The 24,299-nt window shown below is 45.6% G+C and overlaps 2 protein-coding genes across 4 annotated transcripts; both read left to right on the top strand.

Moving 5' to 3' along the window:
- Positions 1 to 8,474: 8,474 nt before the first annotated feature.
- LOC123137323 (beta-1,4-mannosyl-glycoprotein 4-beta-N-acetylglucosaminyltransferase) lies at positions 8,475 to 11,469 on the top strand. 2 transcript variants are annotated; one of them, XM_044557034.1, is made up of 2 exons: positions 8,475 to 8,976; positions 10,077 to 11,469. In XM_044557034.1, the coding sequence occupies exons 1-2, from the start codon at positions 8,905 to 8,907 to the stop codon at positions 11,175 to 11,177; spliced, it is 1,173 nt and encodes a 390-aa protein (XP_044412969.1). In that variant the 5' UTR covers positions 8,475 to 8,904; the 3' UTR covers positions 11,178 to 11,469. The 2 variants fall into 2 exon arrangements, with proteins under 2 accessions (XP_044412969.1, XP_044412970.1); XM_044557035.1 differs by lacking the exon at positions 8,475 to 8,976 and adding an exon at positions 9,001 to 9,260.
- A 6,053-nt stretch (positions 11,470 to 17,522) lies between these two features.
- Positions 17,523 to 23,741, top strand: LOC123137322 (SUPPRESSOR OF GAMMA RESPONSE 1). Of its 2 annotated transcripts, XM_044557032.1 has the most exons (8): positions 17,525 to 17,930; positions 19,537 to 19,672; positions 20,054 to 20,240; positions 20,330 to 20,811; positions 21,286 to 21,573; positions 22,199 to 22,378; positions 22,956 to 23,231; positions 23,330 to 23,741. In XM_044557032.1, the coding sequence occupies exons 1-8, from the start codon at positions 17,923 to 17,925 to the stop codon at positions 23,381 to 23,383; spliced, it is 1,611 nt and encodes a 536-aa protein (XP_044412967.1). In that variant the 5' UTR covers positions 17,525 to 17,922; the 3' UTR covers positions 23,384 to 23,741. The 2 variants fall into 2 exon arrangements, with proteins under 2 accessions (XP_044412968.1, XP_044412967.1); XM_044557033.1 differs by lacking the exon at positions 22,199 to 22,378 and having other exon boundaries at positions 17,523 to 17,930.
- Positions 23,742 to 24,299: the final 558 nt, after the last annotated feature.

Here is a 24,299-nt window from a genome sequence, read left to right as displayed (position 1 = left end):
CTACCTAGAACCTTGTACACTTGAGACAAATTACATCTCTAGATGATATCCTTTCTTTCACGTCCACCTTGTCTTTCTTATGTCATTTATTTGGTGGCTCCGTGAAAGCTTTTGCCGTGAGTGCGTGTCTTATATCATTGCATCTTGATGCACTCTTGTGTGGTGAAGATTATTTCCTCTTGCTTATCTTTACGAGGCTTTTGCCATCTTAATTGGTATCCCCTGTCTTGATGATGCTTATGCTTCCTATCTTCACCTTGGGTTGTCACAAGTGTTGGTTATTCATTTTGCATATTTAGTGTTCTTGTGAACCAATTTGCTTAGTTGTGTGTGAGAATGAAAGGCTTTGCACCGTGTATCTCATTCATTCGAGACTATGTTGATGCTTATGCTCATCCGTATATTAGTCTTCTCATGTGCTTTGCCATGACTCACACACATCATTTTGGTTGAGCCTATTCTTAAGTTGCCTCTTTTACATGTTGCTCAACCATGTGTTTGTTGCAAGTGCTAGGCTTAGTTTCCTTTATGCTCACTTGCACTTGTTGTTTGTTTCTATTGATTTTGGGGGAGCTATGATCCTATTTTGTGCACTTTGTATCCAAATACAAAAATTATTATGTGTGCACAAATCATGGGGAGCTTCTCTAGCTTATTCAGAATACTCCTTTGCTCATATCATAATATCCTTCATTCATGTGGCTCATAGGATCTTTGGTCTAGTTGGTTCAATTGATATCCTTTGATTGCTTGCTTCAATTGGTATCTTTTGATTGCTCGATTTCTTGTTTCTCTCTTTGTTATGTCTTTGTGGCATATCATTCTTTTGCAATCTTTGGGCCTTAATATAGTTTGTCTTCCTCCAAGTATTTACCATTGGATATGTGTATTGCATTCCACTCTCTTTTTGAGAGATACACAATTTATGGATGAACACACTTTATATTGGCCTTCAAAGCTTTTCACCCATTTTGGCAATCGATGCCAATGGGGGAGGAGTTTCAGAGAGTTTTGTGGAGAAGTCTTCATAGTTTTATCCTTGCTTTGGTTTTGGTTCCTAAGCATTTGCATCCCATTCTCATCTCATGCATCATTGGTTTTTGCATTGCATGGTGATGCATATCTCCTTGTATAAACTCTCTTGAAAGTGATTGTCATCAATTACAAAAATGGGGGAGATTGAAAGAACATGCGGTGCCCCCATGTTTGGTTTTGGTAATTGATGACAATCTCTATGGACTAATGGTTGCCTTGAGTTATATTTGAAGGTTTTGTCCATAGGCTTTTCTTGAAGTCCATGTGTCGGTTTCAAGGAGTTTATGAGTTGACCAAGGTGCTATTAAGGAATTATCCAAAGATTGGTCATGTGAGTGTTGAGCTTATTGCAAGCATGTTTTGAAGAAGAAGATTGTGTGATCATTCATGTTTACCTTCAAGACATCATCCAAATGAAGAGAGTTGGAAAGATTCAAGGTTGATCAAGACTAAGTCAAGAGTGAATCAAGTTGATCAACTCACAAAGCGTAGAAGATGTACCGAGAGGGATCAAGTGATCCCATGGTATGGTAAGCATTGTCAATTACGCTCTGTGTACTAACCCATGGTCTTCGTGAGAGTTCTTTGTGGGGTTAGGATGCGGTGTGCAAGTTCAAGTGATGCATCACGAAGAGATAAGGTGCTTGAAGCTTGCCGCCCATTGTGGTGACAATGGACTTGTGAAGATGAGCCGAAGAGTGGCTCACCCATAGTGGAGTATGGGGGAGCAATCATCTAGTCTTCATCGAGCCAATGCAATCAAGAAAGGTGGTCCAACTTGAGGGAGTCAAGATCGTCATCATCTAGCTCAAGTGGACCATGTGCAAGGCAAAGGTTTTCCCTTGATAGGTTTTCTATTTTACCGGTCTCATGGTGGTAGTTGGGAGACCGGGTTATAGGATCGTTTGCCATACTATCAAGGGGGGGCTCTCAAGTTGGTAGCTTGATCGTATCGTTAGTAGAGAGCTCAAACCATTGCATCCTTGCATCTTTTTTCTTGGTTCTTGTTTGGTTCTCTTTGTGAGTCTTAGAGCTTATGGTCATCTTGATGACAAGCTTGAGTTCATCGAAAACGGAGTTCGCATGCGTCTTCTATGATGTTTTCGGTGTTGGAGGTTTTACCGGTCTTATCCGAGGAAGGGTTCTCACCTTTTTCTTATGGGCCTTTTCTAATTTGCTTCTTATTGATATTTCTTTCAAGATTATGTTAGCCCTTGTCGCTAGCTTTCCAACAAACTTGGTTTCATCGAATTCGGAGTCCGTTTGCAAAAGTTGTGGCAGCTTTGGTGTTGTGAAAAGGCTGCAGCGGTACTACCGCGAATTGGGGCGGATGTAATTTTTTACTACCGCTCCAGAGTGGTACTACCGTGGCTCCTATAGCGGTAGTACCGCTCCAGACCAAAAACTCGTCCCAAGTCCTGCGGTGGTTGGCCCGGATGTATATTTTTAGTACCGCTCGCAAGCAGTAGTACCGCTACCCTTAGCAGTAGTACCGCTACCCCTAGCGTAGTACTGTGAGGTCAAACGGTACTACCGCTCCGACGGTTCTTCTGGCCTTTTTGCCTCCTCGCTGTTGTGTTTCGAAGGGGTACTACCGCCCTAGCGGTAGTACCGCTCTGTGCGGGCTGTGAGCATAACGGTTGGATTTTCCCCCACATATAAAAGGGGGTCTTCTTCCCCATTGAACCTTATCCTTTGAGATCGTGTTCTTCCCCCATTGTTGACCTTCTCTGAGCTTGCTAACTCTCAATCCCTCCATGGATTCTTGCTAGTTTTTTAGGGAAAAGAGAGAGGAGATCTAGATCCACATTTCCACCAATCACTTTCTCCTCTATGTGACGGGAACCCATTGAATCTAGATCTTGGAGTTCTTGGTGTTCTCCTTCTTGTTCTTCCTCTCATATTCCTCCCTAGCATTAGTTGCTTCGGTGGGATTTGAGAGAGAAGGACTTGGGCACTCCGTGTGCCCTTGCCATTGCATTTGGTGCATCGGTTTGAGTTCCCCACGTGACACGTGGAAGTTACAAGTTGAGAAGCTTATTACTCTTGGGTGCTTGGTACCCTTGAGCTTGTTACTCTTGGGTGTTTGGACACCCTAGAGCTTGTTCCTCTTGGGTGCCTTGGCGCCCTAGACGGTTGGTGTTGTTCGGAGCTCAATCATTGTGGTGTAAAGCTCCAGGCAAGCGTCGGGGTCTCCAATTAGGTTGTGGAGATTGCCCCGAGCAATTTGAAGGGTACCGGTGACCGCCCCCAAGGGTTGCCAAAGTGTACGGGTTCGGTGACCGCCCCCAAGGGTCGCCATTTGTACGGGTTCGGTGATCGCCCTCAAGGGTCCCTTAGTGGAATCACGACATTTTGCATTGTGCGAGGGCGTGAGGAGATTACGGTGGCCCTAGTGGCTTCTTGGGGAGCATTGTCCCTCCACACCGCTCCGAACAGAGATTAGCATTCGCAAGGGTGTGAACTTCGGGATACATCATCGTCTCTGCGTGCCTCGGTTATCTCTTACCCGAGCCCTTTACTTATGCACTTTACTTTGTGATAACCATATTGTTCTTTGTCATATATCTTGCTATCACATAGTTGCTTATCTTGCTTAGCATAAGTTGTTGGTGCACATAGGTGAGCCTAGTTGTTTTAGGTTTTGTGCTTGACAAATTAACCGCTAGGTTTATTCCGCATTTGTTCAAGCCTAAACCGTAATTATTTTAAAGCGCCTATTCACCCCACCCCCCCCCCTCTAGGTGACATCCTCGATCTTTCACTAGCCGTGCCCAGTTCGCGAGAGAGCACTTTGTTGTTTATGATATGTGTGCCGCATACCTTTGATGTATCGTGGAATTCTAACTTATTTACTGCAAGGTATTCGGTTTCTTGTTAGTAGATGATCATACTCTGTTATCTTAATGACAGTGGAACCGCCTTTTATAAGGTAACATAAAAAGTAAATCATGTTAGTATCCACATGTAGGGCCAAGGTCTGCACTAAACACAACAAACATATTGTGTGTGCAGAGAGAGTTAGAGAGATGCTTTAGTTTGTGATTTAGGAAGATAAATTGTGTTGTACTAACATTTTGCCTATATTTTCTTTTACAGATTTTCATATAAAAGAAGTCATTTTTTGTAAGTCTAAGTAAGTTCCGCGTTATATAGCAAATAGTACAAATTACAAGTGTTATATAGTTGTCCATTGCAAAAATAACCGATAAGCTTATAGAATTCACGTTTCGTGTGAACGTTTTGGGCGTGTTTGGTTGCAGTTTGCAACAGTAGTTGCATTGCATGTTCATCTCTAGCCAGCCTGGTTGCTGAAAAACAACCTCATATGCAGCAGATGCAACCTGTTTGGTTGCCTGCATCGCATCGAGAGGCACTTACCCCCCTACTGTTTGGTTGCCCGCATTTGTGCTTAGGGTGTGAGCAGATGCAAACTTCAGCTGTTTGGTTGCAAACATCGTTTGTATTTTGCTCACCCCATTCAAATGTGGTGGCCTTACTACCACACATGATCAGCACAACAGCAACAGCACAACAGCAAGATCAAACAAAGCAAGCAATGTAATGACAGCAAACTTAACACAGCAAGCAAGCAAATGACAGCAAACTACTTAACTAGATAGCATAAGTCTAGATTAAGAGCAGGGCATCCTCCTTCCCTGCTGTGCTAGGGTGCTGCTGCTGGCCAAAATATGAACAAGTTTCCAGCACAAGTCTCGATCGCCACACACCCTAAAAGTTCTCCACTAACACCTGACTTAACTTAACTACATAGCCTGTTCGATGCCACCAAGGTAGTTGTACCTGCTGCAACGATACCTGCACATCACCGACGAGTCGTGGTTGTAGATCTGAACCTTCAGTCCGAGTCCGAAGATGCGCACAACGACGAGGTCGCCGGGGACGATGCGGTGGCGACGGCAGAAGTAGTTCCACCCCCGGCCAAGCACCATGTGGCCCTCGAAGTTCTGGACCTGCACCCAGAACACGCACCGCTTGTTGGCCGAGAGCCTGACCACGCGCGGGAGGCACTTGATCACCAGCCAGGTGTTTATCACCTCCACAAACTTGGGAGGGATGACGAGCATGGCGAGGTCCTCATTGTCCTTGATCTGCTGGTAGAATCTCATCGACTCCCTGGCTCCCTCCTCATGGCTCTACCTCGGAGATCGTCCCCTTGAACAAGGCACGCTCATGAAGGAGATCCTGCCAGGCAGGTCCACCGTCCTGAGCCACCTGTTTGTGGGGATGAAATCCTCGGCACGCTCAGCTCCGGCCACGACCTGAGCTCCTCCACCCGCCACATCCCAGTCAGTCTTCAGTATCTTGTCAGGCAACATGACAAGTATTAGTATAAAACAAAGCAAGCAAGCAAGCAAACAAACAAGCAAGCAAGCAAGCAAGTGCCACTGATCAATGATGAATGCTAGAAATGCCCAACAACAAGTGCCACTGATCAGTGCCATGTGCTCATGGCCAAATGGCAATGATCAGTGGCACTTGGTGTTGGGCAAGAGCACTAATCGACTTGTTGTAGTGCAAATGGCACTGATCAATGACACTGATCAGTGACTTGCCCAATAGCAAGTGCCATTGATAACTGCCATTTTTCCCAACAGGAAGTGCCATTGATAAGTGGCATTTGCCTAGGTGCAAATGCCATTTATCAATGACACTTGTTGTTGGGCAAGTCACTGATCAGTGGCATCTTCTTTGCTGCAACTGGCACTGATCACTGCACTATCCTAAACAAGGAAACATCTAAAAATAGCAACAACAAGTGCCAATTGCACCCATGTGCAGCCATGCAGATTTGGGACCATCCTAAAATGGTCCTACTACATGCACGTATAACATCCACTCATGGCACAAACCCTAGCTTCAACATGCAACATGAAACAAGGACATGATCCTAACATGAACATGCCATCAGTTAACATGATTCTAGCATTCATCACTCAACATGAACATGATTCGAGTATGAACACAACTACTAGCATGTAGCACAAATCTAGCATGTAGTGCACAAATCTAGCATGTAGTAGGACTCAGACTAGCATGATTCTAGGATTCTAGCATGAGCATGAATCTAGCATGTAACACAGCTACTAGCATTCTAGCATGAACAAGCACACACACTGTATAAAACAAGAACAGATCAGTCCGATTGGATTCGATTGGGATCGCATCCAATCGGATCTGCTAGAATCCTATCAATCCTAGCACATGCCTAAGACATTAACCGCTAATCTACATCTAGGAGCAAGATTTGAGGGGATTTGACTCACCGGAGCACGCGCAGCCGCGGCGAACCGAGGCCGGGGTGAAAACCCCGGCGGGAACGATAGAGGTGGCGGAGCAGAGGACGAGGCGGCCCCGGCGACGGCCTGCGGCATCGGCCCCGTGCTCAACGCCATGCCGGAGGTCGAGAAGGACGGCCCGCCGACCGGAGAAAACCCTTGGACGGGGGTCAAGAAAACCCCCGAGACCAATGGTGTCCCGAGAAGGGGCGGCATCGACGGCGCCGGTGCCGAGCCCAGGACCATGAGGTCCGGAATTGGCGGCGGAGCAGGAGCGGCCTGCACCGCATTGGTCGGCGCTCGTGGAGGAGGCCGGCAGCAGATGGGGGACGACGCCCGCAGCGCTGACGCCAAGTCGCGGCCCGAGTTCTGGAGCCCGGCCAGCCATCGCTCCTGGATGCTGGCGATGAGCTGGTCGACCGGGGTCAGAGGGCGGCGCGACGGTGGCGTGACGGAGCCATCGGAGGAGAGGAGAGGAGAGGGAGGGGCGGTGAGGGAGAGAGGGAGGGGCGGTGAGGGAGAGAGGGAGCGGTGGGAACAGTGCGCGCGGGGCGGTGACAGGAGAGTGGGGGGGGCAGTTATGAGGCGTCCCGTCCGTCTCCTGCGTTGCCCGAGGCGTCCAACCCTCTCGCACACGTGGCCGCGCCGAGCCAGGCTCGCGAGAAACTGTCGATTCGGCAGTTCCCGCCGGGTCAGGCTGCGGCCTGCTTTAAGGTCCGTGCGGGCTACAAACCGCATGCAGCCCAGGCAACCAAACAGACCGCGCACATCCCGCGCGGGCCTAATTGGGCTGCATGCGGGCAACCAAACACGCCCTTTCTGACTGGCCGCTCTGATGTGCGTAGGATTCCATGCGCAAATCTCAAAAGCATTGGCTCACTCCGCTTGAGCGAACGACTAAATACTTCGTTTTGTAGACTCCCTGAGAGTGAACGACGCGAACTTCCTATTATTTATCTATTTTTTAAGCGAACAAGTGGTTATAAGATCATGTCAAATTCTGCTTTTTAGGGTTTTCTTTTTGCACATGGCAAATATATCGTGTATACCATGGCAAATTCTGTTTTTAGTCGCATGGTGTTCTGTAAAGTCCTTTATTTACCCCCTCGGAATAGAATATGGCACGTTCAAGTAAAGAAACACGGATGAGGATACTGCTCTACTCGTAGTACTCCCAGTACTATTACCTTTTTCTTTAAATAAAGATACCCAAATGGCATCTTAGATCTGATTATTATTGAAGAAAACAAATGACAGTACAACGGATAGACAATTGGACGTAGAACGACCAGTAAAAAATAGAATTACAATAAAAAGCATACTAGTCCTCTTCTTCCTCTGACTATGCGCTGCCCGGCAGAGATTGAAAATTGCATTGAACCAACAACGAAGAAAAGCGACACTTGCAAACGCCCTCGCCATACAAGGCTTTGAAGACCGCAATAGCTACTCACCCCTTGAGACGAGATCTAAAAATCGTTGAAGCGGCATCGGCTGGAGCATCACCCAAGCAGAACAGGCTTGCAATTCCCCATCACCAGTTCATAGGGTTGGAGAAACCGAGTTAAGCCACAGAACAACACAAAAGAAGATGTCGTGGTCACCACACCAAACGTCAGCCAAAAGCGCTCCTTGAAAGACACACGAACTGCCAAGATCTGAAGGGAACCAACCGATCTCGGGACACAAACTCTCACATGCCCTTTGCTGGTGTCGGATCGAATATCGTCGAGGTACCAGAGAGACTTTATTCCAACACGCCATTGTCGCCACCACCTCGTCGATGACGCCAGAGAAACAAAAACCTGAGAAAAATAAAACAAGACGGATGGGTCCCACTCCTCTTGTCGTCAACGAGGCCGCCGGACGGGAAAGAGGAGGGGGACCGAGGTGGTGGCAGGAGTTGTGGTGGCGGTGGCGGCTTAGGTTACGAGGCGAGGAGTCGTGGAGATGTAATACTATTACTACCTTTTTGCAAGAAAAGGAAAAGAAAAGAAAGGAAATCGTCAAAACCGATTAGAAAAAGACACGACACTGACACAAATTTGGGGCTTTAAACTCTGCGAGATGAGATGCCCCTACCAAGCATCCATAGTAGCACGAGGACAAACAAAGACCAGCTCTCTCTCTTCCCCTTGTGCCAGCCCACCCACAGCCGGAAGGAACCACGCGCAAGGCCACCACCCAAACGGCTATAATTAGAGGAGAGACACGGTTCCCATAATCCCCTTGGCTCTTGCCTCCTCCTCATCTCGCTATTCCTTTCCGCTTCCTCACCACGCGCAAAGATCCACAACCCTCGTATTTCCACGTATTTCCGCACAACACCCTCCCCTGTACGAACTCCGACAGCGTAGACACGAACCGAGCCGTGTCGACAACAAACAATTAGCCCAGACCTTGAGGACACCAGCGCAAAAACACCGCCCGGCACCGGGCGCCCAAGAGACCACCGGCGGCCGATCGGAGCACCATTGGAGCCGCGCGCGCCCCTCCGCCTGCTCCCGCGCGTCCGGGCGGCCCGGCCGAGGCCACCTGCTGACCCGTTCGTCCGGCCCGTGCTGCCGCGATGGACTCCGCCGGCTACTACACCAACTGCAAGAAGACCGACGGAATCTGCGAGGGCATCTGCGACGGCGAGGTGAGGACCTCGCTTCCGTCCCTTCGCCCACACCCGCCCAGATCTGTCCCTTTCTCACACCGCGTGGCTATCTCGGTGGATTGATTACCTGGTCCACGAGAAGGCCCCTTCTCGCCCCTGCTTTTCCTTCTTTTTATATTTTATTTATTTCTTTTTGGCTGGCCTGGAAACTGCTCACTTCATGCTTCGGTTGCTCCAATTGCTCTTGTTCGCGCTTCGATTCTACCACCAATATCACGCTTCCATATACTATTGTTATTCCGTCGGCAGGTTTCTGTTTTAGAGTAAGTGTCCATGAGATTTGCCTAGTCCGGGTCCGAGATGCTTGCTTAGTTGCTTTACAAGAAGAAGAATCTTTGATCTGTTTCGGTCCTACACATGGGGGGATTAGGTGTAATCCCAGGTTTTGATGCTGCTTCTGGTGCTGGTGGAATCTCGCGAGCTGGCCGAATTTGGGTTCCCTCTAATCCTGGAATCTTTTCTTTAACCGGTTGAGTTGCGGCCGTGAAAACGATCCACCTTTAGTAAAAGGGCCATACTTGTGCACGCTGAGGATTCATGCTGCCAAAGTAGACTACAGAGGAGTTTGTTGAGATACGTAGTATGCAGCTTGCTCTTATCGTCGATCTGAATTAGGCTGTCTCTGATCTTCTCTGTATAATAGTAACAAAATAAACACAAATCGACTTCAATACTTGTTGCTGCCATGGTTGATCTTCCATGTGTAATGACATAACATTGATTTTGTGCTTCCATGAGTAATAATATAACATTGATTTTGTGCTTCCCGTGTTGAGTGGGTTTTAAAGTTTTCCCTGTTTTCATCTACAGCCATCCAATTTGCGCTGAACAAATTAGTAACTCTCTTTAGCCAAAAAAATCAGTTATACAATACACTGTAAGCTTTACTAACTCATTTATAATAGAACTGGTGTCCTAAGTTAGGTAAATCAATGTTGTTGCCTATCCCTGCAGTTTGTACAGTCTTTTGTTGTTCAAATTAGTATACTTGCATATTATTATCTTGAGCTCCATTTCGTGCTTCTTGTGACTTCCATTGCCCGAGTGATTTCTCACATGGTTTTTGTATTCGTTTGCAGCATGGTTCAAAGGCTGTTCTGAGCATGTCAAGGCTGAAGTGTGCACTTCGGGGATTTGATTTAAAGGCCCTTCTGTTCCTGCTGATTGGTTTGCCGATTATAATTTTCGTCATATATGTTCATGGCCAGAAGGTCACTTATTTCCTCAGACCAATCTGGGAGAAGCCCCCGAAGCCTTTCACAGTACTTCCTCACTACTATCATGAAAATGTTTCGATGGCAAACCTCTGCAAGTTGCATGGATGGAAGGTCCGGGAGGCTCCACGGCGTGTCTTTGACACGGTGCTTTTCAGCAACGAGCTCGACATTCTTGATATTCGTTGGCACGAGCTTAGCCCGTATGTGTCAGAATTTGTGCTGCTCGAGTCCAATTCAACATTTACTGGCCTTGAAAAGAAGCTCCACTTCAAGGAAAACCGCCAAAAGTTTGAGTTTGCTGAATCACGGTTGACCTATGGTATGATAGGCGGAAGGTTTGTGAAGGGGGAGAACCCATTTGTGGAGGAATCCTATCAGAGAGTCGCGCTTGACCAGCTTCTAAAGATCGCCGGAATCACCGACGATGACCTGTTGATTATGTCGGATGTTGATGAGATCCCAAGTGGCCATACAATCAACCTGTTGAGATGGTGCGACTTTACGCCTGAGATACTTCACCTTCAGCTGAAGAACTATCTCTACTCGTTTCAATTTATGCTTGATGATAAGAGTTGGAGGGCTTCGGTACACAGATACCGAGCGGGGAAGACGAGGTATGCCCATTACCGGCAAACTGACGACCTTCTGGCAGACTCAGGGTGGCACTGCAGCTTTTGCTTTCGGTACATAAATGATTTTGTCTTCAAAATGAAAGCCTACAGCCATGTGGACCGGATCAGGTTCAGCTACTTCTTGAACCCGAAAAGAATTCAGCATGTGATATGCCAAGGGGCTGATCTCTTTGATATGCTTCCGGAGGAGTACACGTTCCAAGATATCATCGCCAAGCTTGGGCCGATCCCAAGTACGTATTCGGCGGTTCATCTTCCCGCCTATCTGCTCGAGAAGGCTGATCAGTACAGATATCTTCTTCCTGGCAACTGCATGAGAGAAAGTGGGTAGCCTCCGCTGTTTGCATCAAGATGTGATGCCCCCTTGGGGAAGAGCGTGGCTTAGCGGTTGTATTTGATACCAGTGGCTGGCTGACTTAGTTGGAATGGCGGTTGTGTTGGGTTCATGATTTTGTACCATGTAATTCAAAACAATGGAAGGAGGGCCTGACAGCATAGCGCATGCTCCATCGGCCGCTGTGTGCTTGTTTTATTTTTGGAAGAGGAGCTTAGCCACCTGAGTCTCTTGTTGATTCATTGCTTCCATGATTGATTTATGAACTCAGAAAATATATTGTAGATTACAGACTGTGTGACATTTGCAGTTTTTCATTTTTTACCTTGTGGTGTACATTATTATTATCATCATCATCATTTATACTCGCTGATGATTTACTACAGTACATATGCACTCAGTGACAGTATGGCCTGCCTGCCCGCCTCACTGCTGTCAGTGGCCATCCTTTTTTCTGGTCAAGTGTCTTAATCCCCTTAACATGTGATGCCGTTGCTGTCGTACTGAAAACACTGAAGTGCGCAATTGATTGCATCTGTTATCTTTTGCCAACAGTCACAGGTTTCCTTGGTAAGGGTAGGTTTGGTGCAGGTTGATTTGGGTAATCCATACTCTGTTTTGGCATCACTGGCAGCTGCAAGTTGTTAAGCGACCTGTGAGTGCTGCCATGTGGGTGGGAACAGGCTGTCCCTGTGGGTTGCTGTCCACCTCGGCCAGATTGGCAAAACATGCTGCACAGCACATTGGCTGTTAGCCTTCCTCTCTGTGCGACCCTACGCGACTTTGTTCCGTTGCTACGAGGCTTCCTCGGCTAGTTGATTTGTTCCAATGATTTCAGAGAAACGTTGCCACTAGTCGTGGTATAACTTGCAGTCTTCGTTGAAGGAAAATTGCAGATTTTATGTGGGATTTTGCCTCCGGACTGAGCTGTCCCTGGAGGCAAGTTGTAGAGGAGATTCCTTGAGGCGAGTGGTACAGTAGCGTCGGCGTCGCCGGTGGACCGGGCCAGGAAGGCATAGGGATAAGCCCATCTCCAACGACTTCGACGGCGACTCGCAAATTTCCTTCCGCATCCGTCCGCGGAGAAAGAAAGGACTAGTCCGCGGGAACGGATGCGGGAGGCCTCTATCCAACGCTGATCACATACGTCCGGACAACAATTCAAACTAACTGGACAAAATTCGTCGGATTTCATATAAACATGGCGGATTTCATTACATTTACATCTACTATGCGGTGCTTGTCCGGCTCTAAAGGTATAATTAATACATCTAATCTATGATTGCTGGTGTTCATTTCCTGTGTCCGGCCATGAGCCCCGAGAACTGAAATTTCGTCTTCTCCAGTTCCGTCTCGGTGCTATCCAGCTTTGCCTCCATAATCAGCGCCTCTGGAGACCCGCGAGGTGAAGCTATCCACCTCCATATCGCCGCCAAGCGGCTAATCGAGCGTCGATGTTGAGATCATCAAGCTTGGCTTCAACGGGAGGGGAGGAGCGATGGCTTTCTTGGGACCCGAGTGGCGGCACCCCACCATGCTCTACTCTCTCCTTGTTGCTGGTGGCACCCACACCTCGTATGTCGCCTCATCGACCTCCTTGTAGGCTGCCTCTAGTTCCGCCTGACGCTGACAGTAACACCAGCGGGCGGGGCGAATCTCGCGGGTGGAGTGGTAGGACTCAAGCAGTGCCGCCTACTCCGCCGGGTCCGCTTCTGACATAATCGCCTGCCGGCGATGAACTGCTCCTCTGCCTGCTGGTGCTCCTGGAGGAGCTGGTGGTTATAGGCGGCGTCAGCCTGCGCCTCCCGGAACTGCTCCTCCTGCACCATGTCCATGTAATGGGCACGGGCCTCGCCGATGGTCACGGTGCAATGCAACGGCGAGGGTGGCGCGAAGGAGGAGGGTGGTGTTGGCTCGTCGTCGGCTGCGTCCTCCATTGGGATGTCGTCGTCCTCCGGCTGCCTACCGGCCAGCCAGTCGGCAGCAATGGTGGCCATCTCCTTCTTCTGGTCCGTTGTCAGCCCGTCTCAGAGAGCTTTGGAGTGTGAGGAAGCCATGATGGGAGTGGTGATTGGAGGCGGATGATTGCGGCTATGGTCGGGACAACAGTTTATATAGCAATGGTGGGCAACAGAGGGACGAAAGGGTGGCGTCGGAGTAGCCGCCTTGGCAACCGCGTGTCATTAATATGGATGGCAGATGGCCGTCGATGGGCAGCCGTCGTGTCGTTTGAACGCGGAGTAGTTGCCTGCACCGGGAAGCGACGCGCCGCTTCAGTGTCGGCGTCAGTGAGAGGTCGCGTCCGCTCTGGCCGGGCATGAATGCGACACTAATGCTCTGGAGCGGCGCTGATTGTTTCGGCGAAAGACAAGGCCAGGGTGGTCAGACGCGGGCTTGACAGCGTTTCGGACACCCAATAAGGCCCCAAGGTTTGTTTTCGATTTGTGAAGTTCGAATCATCTTGTCGACCGATACATTTTTTTTAGAACCGGGCTTTACCCCTTTCCATTGCAAAGAACGGAAATACAACCAGTTCAAACGAGAAGGTCAGGGGGAGGGAAAGAAGTAAAGTGAGTTCTAGCACTACCAGGAAACCCACCATACTCGCTCGCCATCGAAACGAGTATCATGGGGCGAAAACCTGGATAGCACGACATAACATCTATCCTATTACAATCTCAAAAGCTCAGGATCAAGTATCAGAACACAGCTGCAAAGTCAAGTAGACGGATGGTAATCTTCACCGAGAGAGAGCAGCATCGAGGTCGCGCGCCCGTCTTCCTTTAGTCCAACGCATCTTCAGAGAAACGTCAAGCGCCCTGGATTGGTTGCTTGACAGCGCCACACATCTTCATCAGCTACATCGTGCCAGTCCTGATCATCTCGGCTCCAGAACGAAGCTCTTTGGCGTCCTCTCCTTGTTGTAGCCATGTCCAGTAAAGCAGAAAGGAACACAGAGAAAACACAATCTCAAAAGGAGTCTTGATTTGTTTTTTTTTCAAAGGTAGATCGGTTGCGAGCCAACCAAATGGCCCAACACACAGCCGCTAGACCTAATGTGTAAAACTTTTGCTTCCCAGGAAGGAGTTTATTGCACCACACAAAGTATTGCCCGTAATTCGACGGACATCTATCAGTACCAAGAGCAACCCCAATCGATCGCCAGACAACTCTCGCCACGGGACAATTGAAGAACAGGTGTTGTACCGTTTCAACCTATTTGCAAAAAGAGCAACAGGGATTCCCCGGCCATTTCTTCTTTCTCATAACTTGCCTAGTGAAAATTGCGTCTTGCGACATCTGCCATAGGAAGATTTTGATTTTAAGAGGGATTTTGGCTTTCCAAATCCATCTGTAGTGGCATCCACTAAGAGGCTCCTCCAACATCTTATACACCGATTTAGTGGTGAACTTGCCATTCTGGTTGAGTCCCCAGAAGACACGATCACTCCTCTCATCGAGGTGGATTCTATTAACCGCAGCATGCATATCCTCCCATTGCTTGGACAGCTCAGGGGTAAGCCTACGTCTGAATATATCAGGGTCATCAAGTCTATCTTTTCTATTCAGGGTACTAGTTGGGTAATTGCATATCTCAAACAAACGTGGGTATTGATCCTGAAATGGGGTCAGCCCATTAATTGGATCTTTCCACAATCTTATCAAGTTCCCAGCACCAGTTTCAATTTTCCTGCCCATCATATATATGTTCTTGATTTTGAGCAAGGCCTTCCAACAGGGCGAGTCAGAGAATTTGGGGGAAATTTCAGCAACAGAGATGTTGCGAAAATACCTGGCCCGGACTATATCCTGCCAGAGCCCGTTTTGTGTCTCTAATTTCCACCACCAGTAATTCGACCGATACATGCCCACATTGAATGGCATTATAGTACAGTGCAGAGGTACGCGGGCGTTTTAAGGATTGAGATGCCCTTACCTTGGCAAGGCCATCCATCGTGCTTGGTTGGCCACCGGTGGTCTCTTTTGAGGCGCGCGCTGGTCTGGCCGTGGCGGTTCCTTTCATTGACCTGGCGCTAGCAGGTCACGCCGCGTCTCTTTGCCCGCGCGCGGCCGTCGACCTGTTGACCGATTCCGGGCAGGAGAGCGCGACGGCTGCGTCGTCACGACGCCGACGCCCGAAGCTGCGTGCGCGCAGTACAATTGCAGTGGCGAAGCCCCAAGCCCGGTCCTGCTCCGCCGCGTGCTGCTAGACTAGGACGGTTGCGCTGCATGCTAAGCAAACGCGAGCCGGGTCCGTTTCGCCGCGCTCTTGTCTGTCCCTTCATTCATCGCACCACGCGTCCGTCGGCCACCGGCGACGGCGACAAGTGACGACACCGCGCTGCACACACGGTCTGGCCGCTTCCTGATCGTCAAAAGGGGAATTATGGGTGCGTTAACCTGTTTATTAATTAGAATTATTATTAGGGCGGTCCTAATTAAACGGGGGCGCGTAACGTGTTGTTGCAGTAACCACTGCGAGGCGAGTGGGTGGTTGTCTACTTGAGCCTGATCAATCAAATGGCAGTTCCCGGCTTGAAAACTTGGCCTGTTTTTCCTTTTCCCTTTCCGGGGGTTCAACGGTTCGGTCGGATTCACTCACTTGTGAGGTGTGCTGCGCTTTTACCTGTCTACGCGCACACGCCTCGCCTTGTTGATTGAAAAATACCGTGCTTACTTCATCTGGCACACTACGTGCCAAACAGAAGGCCAGAATGGGGCATGACGGAGGATGATGGTTATACTAGTCTGCCACGCCATGTGGAGAGCATACATGCACAAGTCATGCCGGAAAAGAACGTTCAACTGGAACAGGAATACCCTGCTTGGAACAGGAATCTATCTAGTAGAGATACTAAGCTCTCCTGATTTGAAGCCCTCTGTTGCTTCGGGGATTGCGGTTCTGTGTTGTTTAATTTTATTTCATCTTTTTCTAGTTTTTCATATTTTAATTCCCGAGCGCATATTAAAAATTGTCCACATTAAAAGACAAACGCTTTTAAAAATCATTTTTTTTTTCAAATTCATAACTATTTATTAAATTCATATTTATATTTTTTTCTGTTTTTTAATTCATAAGCGCTTATAAAAATTTGTGCACATTAAGAGGCAAAACATTTTTATAATTCCTTTTCTGATTCATTAATATTTATTAGATTCGTGTTTTTATTTAATTTTTAGTTTTCTGCATTTTAATTCTTGAGTGTTTAATAAAATTTGTGCACATTAATTTTTTTATTAAATTCCCTTGTTTTAGATTCATTAAAATTTATTAAATACATGGATATTTTGAAAGTTAAGGATCATTTTGTATGTTTTGCTAATATTTTTAAAATTTGAATATTTATTTGATATGCGATCGTTTTATGAAATCCAAGAATATATTTTAAATTCATGAATGTTTTCTAAATTAATAGCTTTTGAGTTGACAATACTTTTTAAATTCCTTGAACATATTTCAATTAATCTAATCTTTTCAAATAAAACAAGATAGCCAATTTTTTAGTTAGCAGTGGGACAAGAAAAAAAAGGGAGTAAGCGAACGAGAGGAGCAGCGAGCTAAGCTAAGCGAGCCAAAGCTTCATCGGTCAGCCCATGTGAGTGTTATAGCAGTAGTTCCACGGTTTTAGCACGGCATAGGAGCTCGCAAAAGGTTCAAACAACAACCACCGTCTGACACCGAGGCCGAAACATGTAAAACACCACAACCTAGTCTCCCGGAACAAATATTGTCTCCAATAGCAACCCGAGACGATATATGAATGAAAAAAGAAACACCACCGGAGCATAACTAAAAACAGAAGTCAACACAGATAAAACCAAAAGAAAACCTGCGATCAGAAAATCACATGAAGAACTAGTACTTCTTTTAGTGACCAACAAAAGCTCTGTCTTTTCATTTAGAAGTAGAAAATTGGCCGAAAACTGATGAGTACATTTATGTTCTCGAGCTGAGTAAGGTCATTGAAGTCTAACGTTTTACATATGCGCATAATTTCTTTGTGACGCATTTTTGTGTAGAACGTGCAATTATTGGGACACATTTTTGTAGGGAATTATTTTTTATTATTTTTAGAACATCAGGGTCAATCCAGAGGAATTGAATTTTCTTTTTTGAGTGGCACAAAATTGAAGTAGAGGAATTGATGGGACACATGCAAATTCAGTCTTATATGATCAACAGTCCGGGCCCAACTGTGAGCAGATAGCTTAAACTGGTTTGGGCCGAGGTGGGCTGGGCTACATCGTATGAGATGTGCCGCGTCGCTGCCATTTAGAGAAAGAAGACGGGCGGTCCAGTCCAGTAGCGGAGCATTAATGTGTTGTGTGGGGGGACCGCGCTCGGCTTGCCAAGGAAGGAAACCACAACGGCCAGTGCGGCAGCGGGGCAGGGGTTTTTGGGGTTTCCCGAGGCGAAAAAGCGAGAGTAAACCGCGGAGCGGAGGCGTCGGACACAGGTCCCCGTCCCTTCCGACCTCGCTCGCCGCTCCTCTCCTACCGCGACCCTTCCTCCAGCCGCGCCCTGCTCTGCCGCCATTACCAGCGAGGAGGCGGGGGAGCAGAGGCCACTTGGCACGACTGGACCGAGCAGAGCGAGCGCGGGGGAGGAGACCGACCGGAGCAGGGGCAGCAGCAGGCACCCGCCCGCCGCGCCGCCCCGGCCGATTAGGGTTTCCCGAGTCCTGGTTCGTCGGGCTGGCCGATCGTCGCCTCCGATCGGTCATCCGTACACGCGGCCGCGATGGCAAGGTCGCCCCCTTTCTTCAGTTACTTGTACTCTGTTCACTGTTGCTTAGGGCTTGTCTGATTGTTCCGGATGCCCACATTTCAGCACTCTAGTTTCGATTCTTCGATTGTCTCCTTTCCGACGGCAGGGAGGAAACGTACCGTCCGTCGATTGTTCCGGAAATGAACTTTCCTGTAGCGATGCAGCAGTACATTTGCAAAGCCTGCCCAGATACATTGAGTCATTGATAGAGGAATGTGATGGCTTGAAAATGCTCGCTTTCTTATTAGGTCTCTAAGCTTAGTTATGTTCTAGCTTAATTGGTCAATACAGATGCCCAATACATGATCAGCTTAACTCGGTTGCAGCACATAGCTTGCTTGTCTCATCACTCTGTTATGTAGCATTGTTCAGTCAATAGTGTCCTGTCAATGTTTTGCTTTCTAAGAGCAGCGTAAACAGGACGTCAATTGGAATATCCAATGTCTTGTTACACATAGCTTACTGACTGTCAAATAGTTCCATATTGCTCCTGATTGACGTATTATATCTTCAAGTTCTGCAGCTACTGTCTCATTTTTAACATGTAGCTCCACTGTCTTATGTACTGACCTTTATAAATAACATTATCCTGTTCACATTAGTACATTTGCAAAGCCTGCCCAGGTACATTGAGTCATTGATAGAGCAATGTGTTGACATTTGAAGTTCTCGCTATCTTAATATGTCTAAGCTTATAACTGTTATGTTATAGCTTAATTGGCCTACAGATATCCAACACATGATCAGTAACTCCGTTGCGGCACATAGCTTGTTTGTCTCATCACTCTGTTCTTAGCATTGTTCAGTCAATAGTGTCTGGTCAGTGTTTCACTTTCTAAGAACAGTGTAAAGAGGGCGTCAATTCACCCGCCAAAAAAAGGGCATCAATAGAAATATCCAATGTCTTGTTACACAGCTTACTGGTTGTCACTACTTCCATATCCTTCCTGATTGATGTATTTATCTTGAAGTTCTGCAGTCTCATTTTTACCATGTAGCACCACTGTCTTATGTACTGACCTTTATAAATAACATTATCCTGTTCACTTTAGTACATTTGCAAAGCCTGCCCAGGTAACATTGAGTCATTGATAGAGCAATGTGATGACATTGGAAGTTCTCGCTATCTTAATATGTCTAAGCTTATAACTGTTATGTTATAGCTTAATTGGCCACTACAGATATCCAACACATGATCAGTAACTCCGTTGCGGCACATAGCTTGTTTGTCTCATCACTCTGTTCTTAGCATTGTTCAGTCAATAGTGTTTGGTCAGTGTTTCACTTTCTAAGAACAGTGTAAAGAGGGCATCAATTCACCCGTCAAAAAAAGGGCGTCAATAGAAATATCCAATGTCTTGTACACAGCTTACTGATTGTCACTACTTCCATATCCTTCCTGATTGACGTATTAATCTTGAAGTTCTGCAGTCTCATTTCTACCATGTAGCACCACTGTCTTATGTACTGACCATTATAAATAACATTATCATGTTCACATTAATATGTTGCTATGTAAGCACTTGTTATCATCCCTGCAAAGAGAAAGACTTGTTACTAATCACCAATGTGTTTCCTTTAATGCAGGTCATGGCTTATAACTTGTAGGGGTGTTGCCAAGAAAGTTAGGAATGCCCACTGCTCTAATCGCCAGATAAGCGAAGTCGGTGCAGAAGCATGCAGGGAATGCCCAAACTGCAAACATATCATTGATAACAGTGATGTAAGTACATGTAAACTATTTTAGTGACCACCTTCTACCTTTATAAGTTTGTACTTTGTACGGGAAACTTCTCTTCTGACTTTTTGGTGCACCCTTACTGGAAAGCTGCTTATGTTATCGGAATACTTCATAGTTTATTTATTCTTTTGCTGGTAGCTTTCTAAGATAGATGTATTCCAGATGGTAGCAAAAAAAGAAATACGGAACAGTCGATACTATACAACTTTCTCCTGTTCCATCAATATAAGGCTTTGAGCTGTATTAACTCACATAAGCTTCAGCATTACAGATGCATGCAAAACGCTACTCATTTAAGCTCACATTCGTTGGTACAGTGTTACACATTCTACAAAAACATTCACTGCATTTTATTTTTTGTAGGTTGCTATTCAGTGGCCCGGGCTGCCTGCTGGTGTGAAGTTTGATCCGTCTGATCTAGAATTGCTCGAACATTTAGAACAAAAAATTGGTGTGGGAGGTTCAAAGCCTCACATGTTCATCGATGAGTTTATTCCAACTGTGGAGAATGACGCAGGGATCTGCTATTCACATCCTGAAAATCTTCCTGGTAGGGAATTCCTTTAGTTCACAATTTGACGTTGTTTTTGGATTCTTTAGTTTATTCATGTTTTGAGTAGGCCCTGTTCATTTTTATAGGAACAAACAAAGATGGAAGCAGTGTCCATTTCTTCCATAGTATTTCAAATGCATATGGGTGTGGCCAGCGCAAGCGTCGAAGGATCAGCAACAGTGATCGGACCACTTCTGATGAGCATGTGAGATGGCACAAGACGGGTAAATCAAAACCCGTATATGACAACGGTGTTATGAAAGGGTGGAAAAAAATATTGGTTCTTTACAAAGGTTCACAAACAGGTGGCAAACCTGATAAAACTGACTGGGTGATGCATCAGTATCATCTGGGAGTAGAAGAAAATGAAAAGGTTGGGGAGTTTGTCGTTTCCAAAATATTTTATCAATTGAAGCCAAGGCAGGTGGACAAGTCCGAAGCAGAAATGGCTAATGAAGAATCTAATGCATTTACGTCAAGTATTTGTCCAAAAACTCCCATGACAAAGATCCCGCCATGTCGCCCAAAGAATAGTCCATGTGAGACTGAGCAGAATGATCCCGGTCAGGTAAATCACAGACATGTGAACTTTTCAGATTAAATATAACCTTTTTTGAAACCACTTCAGAGTAAAAAATTGGCATAAAGTCAATACTATTTGATAGAATTCTTATGTATTTACAAAAAGGAAACTGCAACAGCGCAAGCCTTTAAGTAATTGAGAAGTTTATAGTTATTCTGCATCTAGCTAATTTGGCTATTAGAAGTGGCCTGGTAAAAAACATTACCATATTTTAGAGTCCACACCCAGATACCCAATTCATAATCCATATATGATTTAGAGCTTGTATGATTATTGTTTACAGTAAAAGTTCAGAAGCACTAATCTCAATATCCTGGAAATTGCTTCTTAGTCATATTGAGACTGTGAATACACTTATCTGCTTGTCATTCTGTTGGTGTGTTGCTATTTTTTTTATTGCGCGATCTATTGAATATTTTGGAGTAAAAGTTTGTGCATCTGATATGCCATTTACTGTAGGAAGAAGAAACTGTTAGCCTGGCGGAGAATGCTAAGAACCCTGCATGGTGTGCTTTATCATCTCAGCCTGTTGAGGTGGCACTTGAGGCTGGGACTTGTAGCCTAGACAAGTCTCTGCATCATCATGAAGTTTTGGATTCCTCCGATCTTGAAAACAGTACATTTGACAGGCCAATCCTTTCTCAACTCATGAATGAGACACTTAACAAGAACCTATGTGCGCTTCATGGATTGCCTGATCTCCATAATGTCAACCTTGGAACAGCACCTACAGATCTTCAGATTACTGTAAGTGTAACTTTTGGTATTTGTAATTTGTAGTGCCCGTATGTTATGACAAATCTGGTCATGTCTTTCACTCACCATGCGACACTGCCACATGAGTCACATGTGACGAAATTTCTGTGCGTGATGTCATATAGTCATATGCCCAATACAGATAAAATTCCTCAGAGTTGACGCCAGTTCAGTAAAAAAAAAATTGGCAGAAGACCAATAATATTTGATAAAATTCCTGTATGTTTGTAAAAGAAAATATAACAGTGCAAGCCTTTAAGTGACTGAGGAGTTTAAAGTTGTTCTGCATCTAGCCAATTTGGAAGCTAATAGCAATGGACTGGTAGGAAACATATGCATGTTTTGGAGTCCTCACCCGAATAGTTAAATACCCAATTAATAGTCATCATTATCCATGCGTGATTTAGAGTTTTTATGATTAGTCTATACAATGAAACTACAAAAGCACTAATTCCAATATCCTGGAAATCGTATCTTAATTTTTTGAGATTGTGAATACGTTTGAGCTTATCTGTGTCATGTCATTCTCTTGGTGTGTGCTAATGTTTTTGATTGCCTTATTTGTTAACCATTTTAGATTAATAACTGTGTGCTTATGATATGTCATTTGCTGTAGAAAGGAGAAAATGTTAGCTTGGCGGATGATGCTGAGAACACTGCATGTTGTTCTTTAGCGTCTCAGGATGTTGAGGTGACTTCTCAGGCTGGGACTAGCTTGGTTGAATCTCTGCTTCATCATGAGGTTTCAGATCTCCATAATGCTAACCTTGGAACACCTAGAGACCTTCAGATTACTGTAAGCATGTTTGTTTGTGTTTGTAACTTGTGGTTTCCATATGTTTGTTATGACAAATCTGATCATGTCTTTTTCTCGTGTTGTAACACGGTAGCACGTGTCATACGTGCATGATGTGGTAGTCGTACATGGTACATCTGATGCACTTCAAACTTCCCTCAAGGCTATTTAGAGTAGACATAACCTTTGATTAAACCAGTCACCAGTAAAAACAATTCGATTTTCTCCAAAAAAGAAGAAAGAAAATAAAAAAATAATTGATAGAAAACCAATAATATGTTATAAAATTTAAGTATGTTTAGAAAGAAAGGAAAGTGCAGCAGTGTTTAAACAATTGTTGTTTAGGTTTGTAAAGTTGATCTGCATCTAGCCGATCTGGAAGCTAATTAATAGTAATCATAACCCATATATGATTTAGAGTTTGTATGATTATTGTTTTCAATGGAAGTATGGAAGCACTTCTCAGTATCCTGGAAATTTTATCGTATTCTTATTGAGATTGTGAAAATGTTTTGAGTTTATTTGTTTGTCATTCTGTTGGTGTTCTTATTGCGCGTGTGTTGACCATTTACTGTAGAAAGAAGAAAGTGTTAGCCTGGTGGATGAAGCTGAGAAATGGTGTGGTTTAGCATCTCAGGCTGTTGATGTGGCATCTCATGCCGGGACTAGCTTGGATGAATCCCTGCGCTGTCATGAGGTTTTGGATTCCTTTGATCATGAAAAGAGTCTTACATTTGACAGGCCAATCTATTCCCAAGGCAGGGATGGGGGACTTGAAAATAACCTGTATTTACTCAATGGATTACCTGATCTCCAAGGTGTCGACCTTGGAACACCGATAGATGATCTTCAGGTAGCTGTAAGCCTATTGTTTGTTATTTGTGTTTCGGTCGTACCCATATGTTTGTTATGATAAATCTGATCGTGTCTGTCTCTTGTCTACTGTGACAGGGGTTGCAGTTCTATTCACAGGAAAGCCTTGGCAGCTGGCTGGACCGAATGTAGATCGTTAAAAAAGTGGACGATGGAAGATCATCTCTTTTCCATCTAGTATGATTATGGTGGCAACATTTTTGGTATCGAGTTGGAAGATAGAAGTTGTGCGTTCGTATCAGTGACGCTTTAGACTATCGAACAGTCTGCACAAACACCTGAACACCTCTTTTGTTTTCTGAAAACTGAAAAGACATGTAAAAGCGTTGTTGTTTTCCCTCGTTTGCGAGAAGTGTGGTGGAAACCTGGATTAACTTAGCTCTTTATATGTGTGCAGTACATGTAACTGCAGGAGTGCCCTGGATAAGCTGGTTATGAGAAACGATGGAACCGTGTGTAATGTGATTAATGTGAGTTGCACCTTGCTGAATGCTGCATGCTTAGTTATAATGTACGTAGATCAGTCAACTGAAACAAAATTTGTGTCAATCGACTGATCACAAATTTTGTTTCAGTCGATCTCTGCCAAGCTTGAATGGGGACACAACGCTGGACAGATCGATCCCCTGGGTGGGACACATGCATGCACGGTCAACCGCTAATCTTATTAAGCACCGGCCATTAGCACGTAAATTAATCACAAGCAAAACACCTGTCACCGCCATTATCCGAACGACAACACGATGTGTTATATGCAGTGCAATTGTTACCGATTATATGTGCACTCCCACCTTTTTTTACATAGTGCATACAATACACATATGCACATATATCATTTTTTACAATGTGTTATACACAATGCAATCGTAGTGACTATATCATTTTGAAGGAAGAGAAGAGGCTATTGGAACCCATATTTCTAACATATTTATGTCTAGTAATCATCACACAAGACAACTTATTATTAGAATCATTCTGATAAATTGTAAATAAAATAATAGTGGAATGATATCGGTATTGCCTCTAAAGAAAGAAAATTAAAAAAAAA

Source organism: Triticum aestivum, chromosome 6B, assembly GCF_018294505.1.
Source record: "Triticum aestivum cultivar Chinese Spring chromosome 6B, IWGSC CS RefSeq v2.1, whole genome shotgun sequence".
Classification (NCBI taxonomy): domain Eukaryota; kingdom Viridiplantae; phylum Streptophyta; class Magnoliopsida; order Poales; family Poaceae; genus Triticum; species Triticum aestivum.
This window is presented reverse-complemented; position numbering and strand designations above follow the sequence as displayed.